The following is an 18,597-nucleotide window of genomic DNA, read 5'->3' on the forward strand; positions in this document are numbered from 1 at the left end:
CAAAAATGCACACAACAAATAAAACACTAGTGGCCACCCCTATCAGGGAAAATGGCTTTGGGCTACTTCTTGGACGTGGAAGGCACTAGGAGACCCACTCCAGGATCTCAGGGGAAAGGGGAGTCTTTTCTTCTGCCCTTCTCAACTAGGAAGGTTTGCACGCTCATGGTTCTGTCACCTCCAGCGAGCTGGATCCTGGGTACCAGTGTCTTAGTAGCAGTAGGATTTGTCCAGCCAGCTGGTCATCCCAACAGAGTTTCAGGCGAATCCTTGTCTTGACATCCAAAGATGAATCAGCTTAAGAAAGAGTTTTCCTCACCTTATATAGGCACAATGCTACAGCAGTTTGGTCCACAGCAATCCTTTGGTCGGGGACAAATCATGGCTGCTGCAAAAAGTGCCCTTTGCCTGCTGATTGCAAAACCAGAGAGCCTTGTTTACAGGAAGTGAGGAGTGGGGTTTGAAGTTTGGGGAACCCTTGCACAATTCAAGGTGGCAAGACCCCTCTGTGGTATGAACCTCTTCTGGGATACTCTTAACTCCACCATCTTCCTCTGACATACATAAAACCTCTCCAGTAATCAGTAACCTGGTGAAAAGTATCCATTGAACTGGGAAGGCTAGCTTGGAAACGCCAATCCCTGACTTCCTGCTCTGGAGAGAAAATACAACACACACCGAAGAGCATCAAAGTGGAGGCCTTCCTGGTCAACACCAGATGGTTCCTGGGTACAACACAGCTCAGACAAACTAAAAACACTCAGGCCTGTTCATGTTCATCAGACTGACAATGAAATGGGACAAAAGGTTGTGGCTGTATAACTAATCCCAATAGCCACCATGCCAAACCAGAAATGGCTTATCTTTATATATGAACCTGCTGCCAGGCCCCCATGACACAGTTATAACTTTGAGAAAGAGGTGCCCGTGAGTAAAGGGTAGCACCTGCCCCCATCTGCTCGAAAGACCCCCCCCCCCCCCACAGCAGGACTGCATTCAGGGATCTACATGTGACCTGTTGCCATGGCCAGGCAGTAGCTGGGAGCTTCCAGGAGACTGTTCTCTAGCACGAGCAAATGGAAATACTGTCTCTTGGCATAGAGCGTTTATGAAAGCGAGCGCGATTGATATCCAGTGCCATTTTTTTAAAATTTCATTTGAACAAAAATCTTAATATTGTGATAACCAGCAATAATATGACTGGATGCCATTTTAAAGTGAAGGAATTGGGTGGGAGGGAGGGGGTTGGGGAACAGGAATGGAGAGGGAGGGCAATTTAGGGGGTCTCCCCCACTAATTAAAAAAAAATAGTATATAATACTTTAGACACATTTTAGAATAATAGGTTTGAGGAATGAGTTCTGTATATTGCTTAACTGGTCTTGTTATGCCATAAAAGTCCACTAGATGGCAAAACATGACCGAGAAACAATAAACAATGTAAAAGGCTCAGAATTGTTTTTCTCGACATTTGTTTTTTATGACAAAAGCAGTGGTCGAAATGAGCTGGAACATCATTCCCCTACTTTTAGTTTTTCTGTTAACAGTTCCACTAATTTTTGCAACCATTTCCACGATTCCGGAACTGTTCTTTGTGAAGTTAAAGCACACGTCCCCACTTTACCACATGATATCAGTTCTAGCTAAACTGAAATCTGCTTCAGCTCAACTCAACTGGCAGCCAACCAGCAACATAGCTGCAACCTTTGAAGAATGTGTTGCACAGTGCCCCCTTCCTGCCTACTCTGTCCCCCACAGGGGCCACAGTTCCACTACTTGTTTTGGTACATTTCTACCACTGGTTAAAAGCTGTGTTTCCAGCAATGTAATGACCTATATGGCCTGCCCGATTGGCAGAACTCTCCCATCAGAGTAAGAATACCCTTCATCATGTTATTAAATGAACCTCAAAACATCTCAACCTGTTGCCACTCTCCGTGAAAACGCTGAACTTCCGAATCTTGTCGCACTGGCCGAACACAGCCTGATGTATTGACATCACATAATACAATATAAGGAATGGGTTGACAACACTCCAGCTCACATGTCTACATAAGTGACAAGTTGAGCAATTGCAATTCTGTGAATTCGAAATAGATTTACCACATTGCAAAGTAACTTCAGTTTTTTCTGGGCACCGAAGCCCTAACACGGTACTTGATTAACCCCCCGTTTATCTTGACTATCGGGCAACATGCTGTTATGGCCTTGAAAACGACTCAGGAGGTTTGAAACACGCGTTGGCTTTGCTTGACACAATTTTCGAACAGCGGGCTTCTTGACATATTCAGACATTAAACGGTTTCATATAGTACCGGCATTAGTACCTTTTTTTCTGTTTATATTTTGGAAAGACCAGCACGTCAGTGTAAAAGGCATTTTGTTGTAACTTATTTTTCACACATTCGGCGACGATAGGGCAGAATCATTATTGCACACAGTAGTTTATTCTACCGAGCGCAGTTGGACATGCAGTTCTAGTGCCCTAACCCAGTGATTAGATGATCGCAATTGTGTAAAGGTGTGGGGTTGGGAACGGACTGGAAGGGGGGTTTGGGAGGGTCTCCTGCCATTACAAAAAATAGAATATAATACATTAGACAAATTTAAGAATAATAGGGATGAGTAATGAGTTATGTATATTGTTCAGTCTTATTACGCCATAAAAGTCCAGTAGATGATGACATAATAAAAATATTAATAATAATTTGGCACTTATATAGCGCTACGAACCCTCAGGTATCTGAGCGTTGCTCATTTATTACCCACGGTGTGTGGTGCTCATTTATCGACCTCGGAACGATGAAAGGCTGAGTTTGGCCCCGCCGGCATTTGAACCTGCGTTAGCAGGCTCTGCGCGGATGACAAAGCGAGCGCTCTACTCGCTGTGCCACTTGAAACAATATACAATGTAACTGGCTCTGGTACACCCCGTTTCGGCGGGGGTCGGTTTGCTGCGACCGCTTTGGCGCAGTGGCCAGTTCGGCGTGCCCATTTTGGCGCAGAAGCCTTTCTGGCGCCGTCGATTTGGCGTGAGGGATGTTTGGACGTGGCTGACATTGCAGCCACGTCTAAACTCCCTCACGCCAAATTCAAAAGAATAATTCTTTTCAAATGCAGCACGTTGGCAGGTAATGTTAACGTGTTGCATTTGAAAAGAACTGTGGGTGTGGGACCGGAGCAGAGCCTGCATGAGCAACTGCTGTGAGAGCCAGCACGCCAGCACCCCCACCGTGCCCCAGTGGTGCGCTGCTTGGGGCGCAGCGGGAAGTGTGCCATGATCACACAGCTTGTGACACAGAATGCCTAGTAGTTCGAGGACGGGAAACTGCAGGGAAAAAAGAAATTGGCTGTTAAAACGATGCACGTTTTCCCACAGGAATGCACGTTTAAAGCGAAGGGAGACGAAATGCAAAAAACAGCCAGTGACGTGTGGCGAAAATGAATGGTCACGAGGGAAGAGAAAGACGAACACCGCCGTTGCAGGGGGATAGCCAGACCACCCGGATAACTGCAGTTTAGAACTGACTTCGCCCCAGCCCATCCCTCGCCTCCGCAGGACAGAGGGCACACCAATCCGCGGACGAAAAACAGCAGGGAAAGGAAGAATGGCATTTTCATCGGAGCATGTTTGCACCCGAATGCCAGCTGAGTAATATTGTAAGTTTGCTGGCCAGCTGTTTTTTCATCCAGGGCGGCACGGAAGGATCGACAGAGAAAAGAGAGGCAAGCACCGCCGGTGCCGTGGGGGTAGCCTGGTCTTCCAGATCAGTAGACGTTTAAGACTGACGTCCCCCCAGCCCACCTGTTGCATCCTCAGGACAGCGGGCATCACAGAGATGCCTCCCATACAGCAGATGCGCCAGCCCACGCAAGGGGCGTTAGAGGCGCAGCTCACATAGCGGGCCGCCCCCTGCGTGGACTCGCCTCCTCTACGGAGGACGCAGTCAGGGTGCCCTCGGGGGTCCGGCCGGAAATGGCCTGCACCCCTGGGGGCTTAAATAGCCAGGGTTGAGAGAACTGCGACGGGTAAACTGAGGAGCAAGGGTTGGTCCATTGGGAAGGTAAAAGGGCTTAGAGTGCTTTTGGGAAGGAAGGATTTGTCTGTTGAATTATAGGGTGGAATAAGGTGAGTGTGGCACTGAATGAATGTCTTTTAACAAATTGTTTTTCAGGGAAGGTGGTGGCAATTTACTGTAATAACTAATGTTTCTGTCGCAGGCGGAGTTACGAGGGCGGTCCTAGAGAAGGAGGCACGCTGCGGTCTGGTCCGTGAGCTACAACCACTGGCTGCTTCAGGCAGGATGGGGTGACACGGGCGCTGATTCCACCAGGGACGGTTGGGACTCCTCAACAACCGATGCAGTGGCCTTATTCGCTCCATACTCTCTGGAGGAATGACTGAACTGGCAGTGGAATCCAGGGCGGGCCATTCTCGCAAGAACGGATTGGTGTGAGATGGCTCACAGGCTTTTGGACAAGGGATTTTTGTAAGGCAGGATTGGCGGAGCCACCCGGCTAAGGACCATGGTTTGTGCCAGGCAGTCATAAGACCCGAGCAGGGATGGGGGGGCCGCCCTCATAAGATGACTCCAAATTATGCGACCAGATGTTTTTTCCAAATAAAATGTTATATATGTTTCCAACTTTCAGAATGTTTCTGACTCCATCATTGGGGCAGGCAAGCGGGAGATGTTATGATTTTACCAATATGTTGTAAGGGGCCAAGGAGTAGGGGTTAGCCCCGCTATGCTGCATGAAGGACACTGGTTCATTTTCCAGGCCGCTCGGAGCAAGCTCGCCGGGACATGTGGAGTGCCTACGAAGCGCCAGTGGGGCAGCGGGCCTGATACCTCAAGGCTCGGAGGTCATCAGCCGACGCAGTCTCAGCTCGGCAGCCCTCGCAGCTGAAAATGACAGTGGCCCCTGCAGATAAGTAGAGGAGACCCAGGCCTGTTTTTTTGCACACAGCAAGCTACACAAGTGGATGTTGCGCTGGGAAGGCAGTGACTCTTTCCCAACCCGCACGACACAAGCGGGCGAAAGCCAGCGACGGCGCAGAACCAAGAGGACAAGGGAAAGAAGAGTCCCGGAGCCGCAATGAAGCATCAGCTGCGAGGTGCAAGTGACCCGAGGACGACGGCGGCCTCCAGACTCCTGCCCTGGGCTGAGAGTCGGCATGTACTCCCAGCGCCTCACCCCCCTCCCCACCCCCACAGGACAGCAGGCCTCCCATGCCAATACATCCTGGCACCCGAACATCCTCGTGGCGAACTGGCCGCGCCGAAATGGGCACGCCAAAACAGGCTCTGCGGCCAATCGGCCGGCGCCGAAATGGGCGCGCCAAATCGTCCTGCTCCGAACTGTCTCTGGTGCGCCACGTTTTGGCGCAGCCTATTTTGCTACACCACTGTGGCCGCATAGCCCCTTTGGACACGGCAACAGTGGCGCGACAGCCAATTCGGACCCACTCATTTGGTGCAAGGGTCAATTAGACAGGGCAGACATTGCAGCCCACGTGTAAACGGCCCTCTGCCAAATAAGCGCTATAAAGTATAGAAAGCCAACAGGGCGCATTGACAAGGGGCATGCGACAAACAGCTGCGCCAAAACGTCCGGTGCCAAATGTCTGCGCCTAAATGTACTTCTCCGAAATGTCTTATCTTTGTTTTTTTCAACGTTACTCATGAGGTTAAAAGCTGTTTTTCCTGCTATGTAATGACCTATAACCAGCTCGACTCGCAGCCCTCCCCTTCAGAGACCGAATTACCTGCATCATTTTATTAAATGAAAATCTATAAAGCTCAGCCTCTTATGATCCTCACAGATGGTATTCTGTCACATCGTCTGTCACATAAGAATCTTTTTTTGGCAGAGAGGTTCTGCGTAACTTGTTTGTTTGAAGCATGTTGGCATAGTCTATTTCCACCTCTGCAGTAGCTTACTCTGTCATAACATGTTGGGAAGGAGAGTGAGGATAGGAAGTACTTATTACCTTGATGGTGATGCCTTACTCGGTACCACTGCCTCCTTTGCAACACAGGCATTACTGTATCCACTATTGTGTTAACCGGCTAAGTATTAAAAAAAAGACCACTTCAATTACAAACAAAACATCTGTGCTTAGTGTAAAAACCAACAAGGCCAGCCAAGATCCCCCATTAACGAACCCAGCCTCCCGAGCCATTACCACCACAGATCCAGATCTGTAAAATGAAGAATCGATGAACACTGTTAATTACTTCATTCCCACAACCTCTGTTCGGTCAGTCAAATAGGTGCGTTTCAAGATAAATGCATTTTATTCTGAATTCATCAAATTACATTACCTGCCACTGATTTCGTTGAATAATCAACAAAGAAAAAACCCACGCTGCTAACAACACAATGGGCCTGATTCATGGAACGTTTTCCTACGGGATAGCACCTTTATAAAACACTTCCATGAATCAGGCCCAATGTGTTGTGTACATTTATAATTATTTCTGACAATTATTTCGTGCACAAAGGTCACGGAGAGTATCTCAAAATAGAATGTATTTTAATATAGAAAAGTAAATAATATATATTTGCATTGAGTATATCAAAGAACACAAAACCTAAAACGAATGTTCTTGGGAAATACAAATAGCACAAATGACATAAATGAAAAAACTTAAAACCAAAATTCAAAACAAAACCTAAATCATACTAGTCATACAGTGATTACTAACAATTCATTGTTGTGAACTACTGCAAGGTATACTGAATAATACCTTGGAGAGTTTTTTTGGTATGATCAATTGATAATCATGCCATCCATCTGCCTACGTGAACGTGAAATATCTAGCCTTTTTTGCAATGCTGCTTTCTAATTACTGAGGCATGGGTGCACGTTTCGGCGTGCCGGTGGTCATGGCATCCATGTGAAGCCTTCCTCAGGGCAGGTAGAAAGAGTGACCCTAGGGGGGCAGACAAAGATATATCGCATTGGAATAATCAATACTCATATCTGAGATACTCAACAGTTGAATTAATTCACTGCACATACAATTCTGAAACCCTCACATGTCACTTACCCTGTGCTTCTCACAGGGGTGTGTGGGATTGCCTCCAAAATCACGGGAGTCCTCACATATGTGGGTAACCCTTCTCTTCAAGTTCAACGAGTGTGCCAATGAATGGCAACTGCAGCAAAAGGGGGAATGGAGGAGGAAAAAGAGGGGCAGGGAAGGAAGGGAGAAAAAGTGGGATAAAAGGGGGGGTTTCCAGAGAGGGGGGAAGCAAAAGACCAAATCAGTCACTAGCCCCTGTTTTGCACGTGAACAATTATAAAAAAGCATACAGTGCTTATGAAGGTGAACTGTATTGCTTATGTAAATATTACATTAGAACCCGGCAACATTAAAAAGGTACCTTAACTGCTGCTCGCTAGGGCTCAGATGGAGTGGTCAAAGGTCCATCTCCATTAGTGTAGTGGAGGTCTGTGTTCCACTGAACATGTTTTCTTTGAAATCTGCAAATGGGGGAACAGAATGTATATTACTTCTAAGTCTCTATCTTGAACGTTTCTCGCAGTTTAGGCAGAGAAAAGTATATATTTCTGCCCCTTAATGAAAACATAGAGTGGGTAGCCATAATGTCCTACCTTGCTGGGTGCTTCTTACTTCAATGTGATTCTGGGGACCGCGTTTGTATCTGCGGGCATTCGTAGCGCTAATCAGTGCACTGGAATTAGTTCAAGACTAAGACATGCATCTGTTGTCAATCCCGGCGTTGGTCGGCAAACTACAAGTGGTTCATGGGCTAAAGCGGGTAAAGAGAAGAGTAGAGAAGAGATGCTGCAATATGGAATCCGTTTGTGCGTTTGCCTGATTGTAGTTCCAGCCGTCCTTTTGGACTAAAACATACCTATAGTTCTAATCCGTATGTTGCATGGTGTCGGCTCAGCCAGTGTCTTTGGCGGGCAGCAGAGACCACGTTGCTATGAGATACCAAGTTTATGCAGTGTGGTGAGCTCACACCGCAGGACGTTGCGCGCGTTCTCGTCCATTTGCTGATCTTATGCCATGGTAACCCTCTGTAGGTTTCCCTATGTTGTTGTTGCTGGCTCGCATACCTATGGGGAATAAGCGCTTTACAGACTCAGTGAACACGCGCCTGCAAGTAGAGATGCGCGGCTTTGCTGGCATACTGGAGTAGCGCAATGGAAGCCATCTGTTCATTCATCTGTATGGGTGCACAAAGCACAGTCTTGTGAATAACTTATAATTACTTAAATATGCTCATAGCGAACGTCTGCTGACCCTACATTCTAAATAATAGAACCACAAGCTGAAGCTGCTGGAGATGTAATGTAGGTTGCCAAAAGTCCATATCTATCGCAAAATTTGCAGATGTTATCAAAATGCATTAATAGGAGTAATTAGTGGCTGCATTTGTCAGAAACACGCTGAGTATGTCAACATTAAAGAGTGTCAGGATGGTCTCTGGGTGATTTCCTCGGAAACCTGCAAGCAGGTCAGGTGATGCTGGTGCACCAAATTGGTATTGCCTCCTGCTGAGCATGGAAAATATGTGTCTGACCAAAGCTGCCACAAGTAGAACAATGCATTTCTATTCTGGTGGTACAAATTCCTTGTTGAGGCCTCTATGGAATGAGTCCAGTCTGTGTATCTGTCTAGCTTCTTTCTGTAACAGGCTTCCTAGAATGTTTAACGAGTTGCCCACAGTATCCAGGACCCACCATGTCATATCGTTCACAGAGTGCTGGAGTTCAATATAGTGGTTGACTAATGGTGCACTTAGATTCCTGCATCTGATCCTTGATCTGTGTTTGCAGATTCTGATGTGTATAGGTCTCATGGTTTGGCCTACATACCTTAAACCACAGACATTCTATAACATAAACAACCTCTTTTGTCTTGCAGTTGGTCAGGTTACAGAGGACCCAGGTCCTGCCATTGATGTCAAATTCCTTGATTTTCTTGGTAAATCTGCAGGCGGTACAGCTACTGCATAGAAAGTGCCCAATTGTGGTTCTAAGATTCCATAGGCCCAACCTCTGGGCTGGTTTTAGGAATTTTGAATGGACCAACTGCTCTCTGAGGTTTTTGGTGCGTTTAAATGCAAACCTCGGTAATGGTTCATTAGGAAGGCTCAGTCTTGTTAACAGCCAGTATTTGGAGATTAGCGTACAGATTTGGTAAGTGTGTGTCCCATGGTTAATCACACATGTCCTTGAGTCATCATCCATACAAATTTCTTTATGGGTCAACAGGGAGTCCCTATTGTGGAATCTTGCCCGTTTCTTGGATTTGGAATTGATTCTGTGAGGGTACTCCCTTTAGGCTTATCTAGTGTCAAGATCCTGCGCATGATTGTATAAATCTGCCAAACTCGTGCAATTCCTTTTAATACAGAGATATTGTCCGTATGGGAGATTCTCACAAAGGTGTTTTGGATGGTCACTGGAGAAATGTAGCAGTGTGTTCCTATCACTGGGTTTGCGATATAGGTTATACTTCAGGGTACCCTCTGCATATTGAATTTTCAGATCTAGGAAGTTTACCTCAATTTTGCTGTGGTCCATCGTGAATTGGATGTTTCCATCCACGTTGGTGAGCCACTGTAGAAACAACAGAAGGTCTGTTTCAGTGCCTTCCCAGATGAAAAGGATGTCATCGATGAATCTCCTCCAGTGATGTATCTGGTTCTTAAATGTTTTTTTGTTAGATAGAATGTTGGTGTTTTCAAAATCTGACATGTACAGAATCGCCAAGCTTGGCGCAAATGTTGTGCCCATGGCCGTCCCTTTGGTTTGAAAATAGAACTGGCCATTGCACTCAAAATAATTCTTACAAAGAGCTTATGTCATCAATTCGATAATAAAGTTTTCAGGCACCCTGCCCTGGAGATTGTATTGGATCAGATGTTCCCTCATGCATTCTATTGCACTTGATTGTGGTATGCTGGTGTAGAGGGACTTAATGTCCATGGTCACCAATCAATGTTTTGTTTGATCAAATGGTAAGTCTTCAAAGATTTGAATAGTGTGAGTAGTATCACGCAGGTATGTCAGTGTTAACATACTCATAGGTTTTAGAAATGAATTGACAAATTTGTATAGCGGTTCCAAAATAGATCCACACCCCGAAACAATGGGCCGTCCCAGTGGATTCTCAAGGTTTTTGGGAGGGTATATATTGTTGGTATCTGCCCCTGGTTGGTGGTCAAAAATTCAAACTCTTTTTTTTAGTAATCCAGCTCTGATCTTGTGCATAGCCAGCCATCTCGATGATTTGGTACAGGATAACTTTTGTGGGGTCTTGCTTTATTTTCTTATAGCTTTCACCATCCATAAACAGTGTGTTCATCATGGATAAATACTGTGCCAAGGTCATTAGGACAATCCCTCCCCCTTTATCCGCTGGCTTGATGACTATGGATGGGTTCTTGGAGAGTTCTATTATGGCTTTATTCTCATCCTTTGTGATGTTGTGACGATAATTATGTTTCTGTTTTTTGAGATTGTTCAGATCCATCAAAATGAATTTTTTAAAAGTGATGATTTCTGGGGGTATCTGATTGTCTTGCGGGCAGAATCTAGATGGAACATGAAAGCCCGAATCAGGTCCGCTTTCTGTGTAGCTTTGGTCTTCAAAGAAGACTTTTAATCATATGGTTCTGAAAAAATGTCCTAATCTCCATTTCTGTTTTGAACCAATCGGTCTGATGGGAAGGAACAAAGGAGAGACCTTTAGATAACACTGATGATTGGGCTGTGGTCAGTTCTAGTTTGGCCAAGTTAAAGATTGGCATGAGTGGCTCATTCTGCTCCCTTATCGAGTTCGACGCCTGTGTCCTCGAATTTAGCGCATCATCAGCGTATATTGATGGAACCACAGGGGACTCCATCCTGGACCACCCATCCTGCCTCCTCCTAAAAAAGGCGGTGGCGGCTGTTGATAGTTCCCAAATCCTCGCCTTCGGTTGTAGCGACTCTGATCGTCCGAGTCGCTGCTTGAATTGGAAAACGTAACCCATTTCCTCGTTGCCTGTCCCTGATTCTGAGATGTTTGCTGCTTTTTGGGGGCCTCAATGGCTTGATCTGTTGTGTATGAAAAAATTAGATTCAATTTAAATTCTTTAGTGTCATTAGCCAGTTTTTTCTTTTTGGCAATAGTTGTATTCTTAAACTCATCAAGTAGTTTGTTGGTCGCTAAAAATTGTTCACGTGCATCCACAAGGGCTGTGTTATTTAAGAACTTTCCTCTTTATCAAGATCCTTCTGAATCTCAGTGCTAATCCTTTGTGCAGTTGAGATGATTAAGACCATAAGGTCACGGCTGCATTTTATAACAATGTGACTAAATGTAGTTGTGTATTCTTTGTCACTTAAAAATAGGCACGGCTCATTACGGACTATTAAACCAGCTTGGATGTTTGATATCAGATATTCCCGCAGGAAATGCCTGTGTAGTTCAGTTCTAAACTCTTTCTTTTTTAATTTCAATAGATCATCACTACCTGTGGTATGTGCCACATTACAACTAGTTCCGGCAGGATCAGAAATGGAAGGACCTTGGATAATATCTGCTGTTTGTTGGAGTGTATAGCTGAATGTTTGATTCTCAGCCATTTTATGTGTACACCAAATGGGTATACGAGAGATGGGTGCCTAGCCAATGGTAAGGGAAAAACCTGCGATTGAGTCCTATGGAGGGCAGTGGAATAGACCGGATTGTATCCTGGACTAAAACTCTTATTTAGGCGTGGTTGCAACACACCCTACGCAACCTTGGTTGCTAATAACAGTATATTAGGGATGCCCCTGTGGGCAAGCATGGATGGGAGCAAAGTACAATAATCAACAGAGAAAAAAAACCCATGCTGCTAACAACACGCTGCTGAATAGATTGTATACTCTTAATTGTATAATGCCAGCATCCACATACAAGCTGAAGTGCACATTCACAGTGGCAAGTCCATTTTCCACCCAGACATCACCCCATCAGTGCCCCCACATAACCATATGCTTTGACCACCTTCCATTTCACCCAGCACCTTCCCGGACATGCGCGTGCAGACACAGATAGATTGCTCCACCAAGATAAAACAGAGATGTCCAAGTGATTTTGCTTGTATTTGCAATTCAATTAGAATGCTGGAAGTCTAGGTTGATTCCAGGTGTAAGTGCACACTGTGGTTTCTTTTAAATTGCATCTCCCGCACAATTGTGTCTTCATCCAGTGGTGTCTAAATGGGTTTTAGAGAAGGAATCTGGAAGGCCTTTTGCGTGATTCACCAGTTCATACGAGTCTCTTATATCCGACAGGCCAAACCAGAAAAAGATCCACTTCTTGTTGGAGAAGCTGCCATCACTGTTCTTGAAGTACCTGCAGGAAACAAGAGGTTTGCTATTGGAAATCTATGCTGCATGCATCCCAAGGTACTGGTAACTGAAAGCTGTGGGCATAGAAGCCAGGCTTCAATTTTGTGGGACTAAAGCTCCTGCTCAACATTTCTTTTTGACAAACACTCCAACCACAGATAAACTTGCAGATCTCATACTGTAGGGGTGCTCAGATCCCCCAAACACAAACTAAAGAGCAAATACCTCCTCTGCTCCAAATCTTACCACCCTTTGCACCCTCCTATCTCCAAAACCGAGCGAGAGGGACAGACCATAATTAAATGCAAAAAAGGGTCTCTATATGATTTAAAGTCCTAAAACCCATTTTTGCAAGCATGGAGGATCAAGACACTGGTATGTTCCAGAAGGCCCCAATTTGCGGTTGAAAGTTGTGATGCTATACATGGCGTCTTCCCATTGGAGGACACAGCTGAATGCATTATAAGTGTCTACTTTGAGATGAGAGGCTGGAATGCCTTGTAAACAGCCCCTCTAACGGAAGATTGAGTGTGGTAAATGGTGATCGGTTTCTCTCAAGGGACAAGATGGGATTCTGGGCACCAAAATACTCACCATGGATTGATGGGGTTTGTGGCACGAGACCGCCAGAAGAGGAGGCTCAGGTCCTGACGGATGCACTCCCACAGCATCTGGCCAGAGCCCTGGCCTTGCTTGCTGGAGTTCACCATAAACTTGTCCAGGTAAGGAGTGCCTCCGAGCACAGGCTCCGTGGTGATTATTGCAGCAGCACTGTACCTGTAACGAGAGCTAGAGGTTATTTAGAACGTGCCAAATGCACATTTTGCTCTGGTAAACATACTTGGTCTGTTTTTGGAAATGCGACACTCATCCGACATTCACACAAAAATAACCTACTGCCTAGTTATGAACGTCAGTCTCACGAACAACCTGAAAAGAACATGACTGTGCAACAAGGATTCCGAAGTAATACAGTCCAGTCTCCAGGATATCCCCAATTAATAAACAAGAGGAAAATGTAATGTGCAAAAAACGATCAGCGAATGGTTTGGTCATTCTGAAAATTCTGAAAGCTGGACTGGAGTTTACTATTTGGCGGGTCATCAAGACCCAGTTCTTTAGCTTTATCATGTATATTCTTCCTGTGAATTGTTCCCCCTGTTCATTATCCCGCAATATCCTGTGAGCATACTGTAACATGTATTTTACATGTCAGTTGAGTGTCTGCATTTTGACAACCAAAAGTTGAACTATAGGATTAGGTCATCCAGGATGTAAAACCCCATCCACTTTAGCACCATTTCAAGATTTCCTTATTTTTCAGAAGAAATCAAAATGGTGGCAAAAACGAATGAGTTGGAATTGGATAAGACTCCATAGAGGACAGAAGTATTGAAAAAAGAAATGTTACTTGCCAACAATCAGTTTTCCATTATAGCTATTCTTCCCATATTCATAACCTCAGAATACACTGTATGAGTCAGGAGGATTCCACAAATGAACTGGGGCTTTACAACTTTAAGGCTTCAGTTTAAACTGTGTGTAGTCACACATTTCTGAAATTGGAATATTTGCTTAGCAATGCTGCTGTTGCAGCTTTACCTCTTGCAGGGGTGAGACGTGGATTGGTAAAATATGCTGCAGTATGCTTTTTCATCAGAAACTGCAATCCCAGGAGGCGCTCCTTAGATCGAACACTGTAGATATATAAGCCACAAAGTAATCTTGAAGGCTTTCTAGCTTTTGTCTTATCCGGTTAGTAGATCTGTTTTCACGGTCCGGATCCTTGCTTCATTGCGCAGGACCATCTTTCATTTTGTTTTAAACTGCATCTCCTTCTCCTGCAGGGCATTCTTGTGAGCAAGCTCCTCACTGCTGGATTCTAGAGCACTTGAACAAAGAATTTAACCTACTCGTTTTAAAAGTAGTTATAGAAAATGAAAGAACTCCACTTAGCAGCCATAAGATTAAAATTGGTCTCATTCCTTTAGAGCACCTGGGTTGGCACCAATATCACATTGTAGTTTTCCCCTCCTGAGGAGATTCTCTGAAATACCACCTCCCTATTTTCTGTCCGTGGCATGTATTTTCTTTTTACATTTCTGGTTTTCTCCATGTCTTTTTCATAAATACACACACATGGATATTTGTCTTAATTTTTCTATTAAACTTGCTTATTGGCAATGTTAGTTGTGCTTACTTGTAGTTTGATGATGCATCGCAAACATCTCTTTATATAGTACACCCAAAACACCAGAGATGGAAGCTGTGGGGGAACACACATTTGGAAAGGCTGCATGCTAAATTTCAGGAGGAGGCTTTTGTTGTTAGATGCATATAGGACACATCCCTGCTTTTTCTCTAAGAGGGAATTCATCTTTAAAAACTGTCTACATGGGATCCTTTCTATAGCTCAGAAACTCTTTTGGTTGGCACTCCTCAGAAGTTCTGCACAGCTTGCTAATGGTCCTCTGCTTACCAAATACCTGATTGCCCAGGCAGCTCTGATGCCAAGAGTCTGACCATCCAGCTGATAACTATTTTCCCCTTGCAAAAAAACAAAACAAACCCCAACTAAAAATAAATGGTCGAATTTTTCATTTTTTACAGTATTGGCTCTTTCATAGATTTAACTGTTGTATGAATTTTCCTTGCCTTCATACCAGAAATTCTCATTAACAGAGCAGTTTCAATTTTACAATTTATATCACTTTAGTGTTCTTAAGAGTCGTTTTTGGTCATCTTGCCCCGGAGCCAATAGGCAGCATGCACCTCGGCTACTCCCCCGCAGGATCACTTCAGATTTTTAGCAAACGTGCAAGTGTTGGGAGTCCTCGATCAGTTCTCTGTGTTGCTTCGATGGTTTAAAAATGACAACTCGATGGATCCTTCTGAATGTTCACAATATTTGGACTTTTAACCTATCCTGATTATTGATGTCTTTATAGGGCCCTTAGAGGAGCCCACTCCAGCATGCCTCAGTCCAACTGCCATCAGCTTCTTGGACAACAGGCCTCTTCAGACTCTACTGCCACCATGGCCGATCAAAGAGTCTTTGCAAGGAATGCTACGACTAGCATGAGCAGTGCATATACTTACTGTATGTATCCAGAGCACGATTTGAACTCCTGCTCCATTTGTCCCTCTTTCGCCAGCAAAACCTCCAAATACTGTCATCGAAGGTTAGTCACTTGGCTGGATGAGGGGACCATGGTTCTAGCCATGACTTCCATTTAGAGTCAGGCCACTTCACCACAGAGCCCAAGAGCATACTTCCTCTTCTAAGAGGTCGAGCTCTCATGAGGTAGTTCTTCATGGCAAGATGGTGAGGAAGGACCATTCCACCCACGCTGAGGTTGCCCATGTGGATTTGAAGCATCTATTCAAAGGGCGGGTGGTCATGGTCACAACGGCCTCGTCTACAGCCAAGTCAGCGACAGTCAGCATCCGCAAAGCACTCGGATGAAATCTCCACCGACGATACATGCAACTCCATCTTAGTCATCAACCCATAGACCCAAGATTTCATCTACCGCACCATCAACGACATTCCTGTCAATGGAAACCTTGTCTACATTCTCGATGATAGCTTTGCCAATAACAATTCCATGGACTATTATGGCGATTACAGTTCCATCGATGACAACGGCTGCAATTGCACAGTCGTCCATGGCAACCATCACTTCTAGTCAACGCAAGTAGTCCTTGTTTACATATGTCCCAGCAGCTATTCCAGGTCCCTCGCAGGTGCCTCCTGATGAAATTCTGGAGCATGTCAGACATGGACCCGAGGGCATGGCTTAGGTGTTTTTTCCACGTAAGATGAGGAAGACCTCTCCATACAACCACCTCTAATTGGGCAGCCACCTCACATGCCTCATTCCTTGGTCTCTGTTGAACCTCTGTCTGCGCCTTCTCCACCTGATCTCTCAATGGAAATATTGTCTACCTTGCAAACCTTAGTATCGACACTGCAGTCCAGGGTGCCACTAATACCACCAGTTAAAGGGATGGTCTAGTAAACATTTTTATTTAAAAAATAGATAGGCAACATAAAAAAAAAATACTAGCATTCTCCGTTTTAAAACTTCCTATGTAAAATTTTGAGCTATTCAATCTCAAAATTCGCAAAAGCAAGCACATGGGCGCAGCCATTTTGTGAAATGGAGGCCCTCCTCTGCTGGCTTTTGCGGCACTAATGAAGGAAAAGCCAGCCAGCTGTAGTAAACAAAGGCTACCGCTGGGTGGCATTCCCGTCATTAGTGCTGTATGCGAAGGACGGGGACCGGAGACCAGAGCAGGAAAGCTGCAGCTGAATCTCGGTAAGTGCTATTCATTTTTTTTACAAAAAATAAGCACTAGCTGCGTTTTTTTTTCTAAGTTTTCCGGGCTGGAGGAGCCCGGAAAACTTAGAAATAAAACCGCAGCTTTAAAAACGTTGTATTTATGTTTGCGGTCGCTTTTGAAGCGACCGCAAACATAAATACAACGTTATTGTGTTGGAAAATGCTGCGGTTTTTCTTTCCAAGTTTCTCAGGCTCCTCTGGCTCGGAGGAGCCTGAGAAACTTGGAAAGAAAAACCGCAGCGTTTTCCAACATAACCGCGTGTGTTTCTGCCTGCTGTGGCTTTCACTTTGGGTCTCCGGTGCTCCCCTGGAGCACCGGAGACCCAAAGTGAAAGCCACAGCAGGCAGAAACACATGCGGTTATGTTTACATGCCGAGTAGTGTTTCTACCTGCAGCTGATTTCCCATTTGGGGCTCTAGGGCTCCCTGTGGGGAGCCCGAGAGACCCAAATGGGAAATGCTAAATGCTGCATTGTCTGCCTAAATCTGCTTTCCCATTTGGGGCTCTCGGGCTCCCCGTGGGGAGCCCGAGAGCCCCAAATGGAAAAGCAGATTAAGGCAGAAACAATGCGGTTGTTTTCCGCAATGCCGCGTTGTTTCTGCCTGAATCTGCTTTACCATTTGGGGCTCTCGGGCGGTTTTTCTTTCCAAGTTTCTCAGGCTCCTCCGAGCCGGAGGAGCCTGAGAAACTTGGAAAGAAAAACCGCATCGTTTTCCAACACAATAACGTTGTATTTATGTTTGCGGTCGCTTCAAAAGCTCCTCCAGCCCAGAAAACTTAGAAAAAAAAACGCAGCTAGTGCTTATTTTTTGTAAAAAAAATAAATAGCACTTACCGAGATTCAGCTGCAGCTTTCCTGCTCTGGTCTCCGGTCCCCGTCCTCCGCCTACAGCACTAATGAAGGGAAAGCCACCCAGCGGTAGCTTTTGTTTACTACAGCTGGCTGGCTTTTCCTTCATTAGTGCCGCAAAAGCAAAAGCCAGCACAGGAGGGCCTCCATTTCACAAAATGGTTGCGCCCATGTGCTTGCTTTTGCGAATTTTGAGCTTGAATAGCTCAAAATTTTACATAGGAAGTTTTAAAACAGAGAATGCTAGTATTTTTTTTTTTTTATGTTGCCTATCTATTTTTTAAATAAAAATGTTTACTAGACCATCCCTTTAAAGTCCCAAAAGATTGCCTCTGCATTTTCCTGAAACTGCAAGTCACCATGACCGTGTCCTAATACTGGTCCCCCACCCTCTTTCAGATGTTCAGGACACTGAATCAGACGAGGATGCCTCATTAGGAGATGCCTCACCTCATACTTCAATAGAAGAGATTGATGACCTTATCCCCATGGATGGTGAGACCGGCAATCTTCCAGTCAGGGATTCCCGCCCCCTCATGAAATTGATCCTTTACATGCGATCATGTCTAGGGCCAGCAAAATGTTTGATTTGCTCACCAAGGATCTAAGAAAGGAAGGTTTCCTATACCAGTGGTGGGATCAACTGAGAAAGATGGTCATCTCAATCCCAGTCTTGAACGGTATTTGGAAGGATTAATCTTATGACCATGAAGAATCTTTTCTCAGCCCCTCCCAAAAAGGAAAAACTTAAGAATTCCCCTTGCGCCGTACCAGCGGATAAAGAAGGGTGACAGTTGGACGCCTTTGTAAAACGGATTGTGTCCACAGGTGCCATTAGAAGCCAGTCAGTCTCATTATGACAGGGAATTATGGTACAAAATGGCATCCATTCTTTCATTCTTGCCATATAAGGATGCATGAAGGAGAGGCCGCTTCAGACCATTCCATCCCATGGCAGTGGACATTGCTGACACCAGAGTTTGGCAGATGGGGAACTGTAGTCTTTTACCAGCAAGGTTGGCAGAAG

At 45.1% G+C, this 18,597-nt stretch overlaps 1 protein-coding gene across 1 annotated transcript in view; it reads right to left on the bottom strand.

Moving 5' to 3' along the window:
• Positions 1–6,524: 6,524 nt before the first annotated feature.
• Positions 6,525–18,597, bottom strand: part of NAGS (N-acetylglutamate synthase) — a 127,237-nt gene continuing 115,164 nt past the window's right edge. Inside the window, exons 6-7 of the mRNA XM_069634341.1 lie at positions 12,968–13,150; positions 6,525–12,377 (exon numbers count right to left, since the gene is read on the bottom strand). Of these exons, the coding sequence (XP_069490442.1) occupies positions 12,224–12,377; positions 12,968–13,150 (337 nt within the window). The 3' untranslated portion in view covers positions 6,525–12,223. The remainder of the gene's footprint in view (positions 12,378–12,967; positions 13,151–18,597) is intronic.

The sequence above is a fragment of the Ambystoma mexicanum genome, chromosome 13 (assembly GCF_040938575.1).
Source record: "Ambystoma mexicanum isolate Mex_15411 chromosome 13, UKY_AmexF1_1, whole genome shotgun sequence".
Taxonomy (NCBI): domain Eukaryota; kingdom Metazoa; phylum Chordata; class Amphibia; order Caudata; family Ambystomatidae; genus Ambystoma; species Ambystoma mexicanum.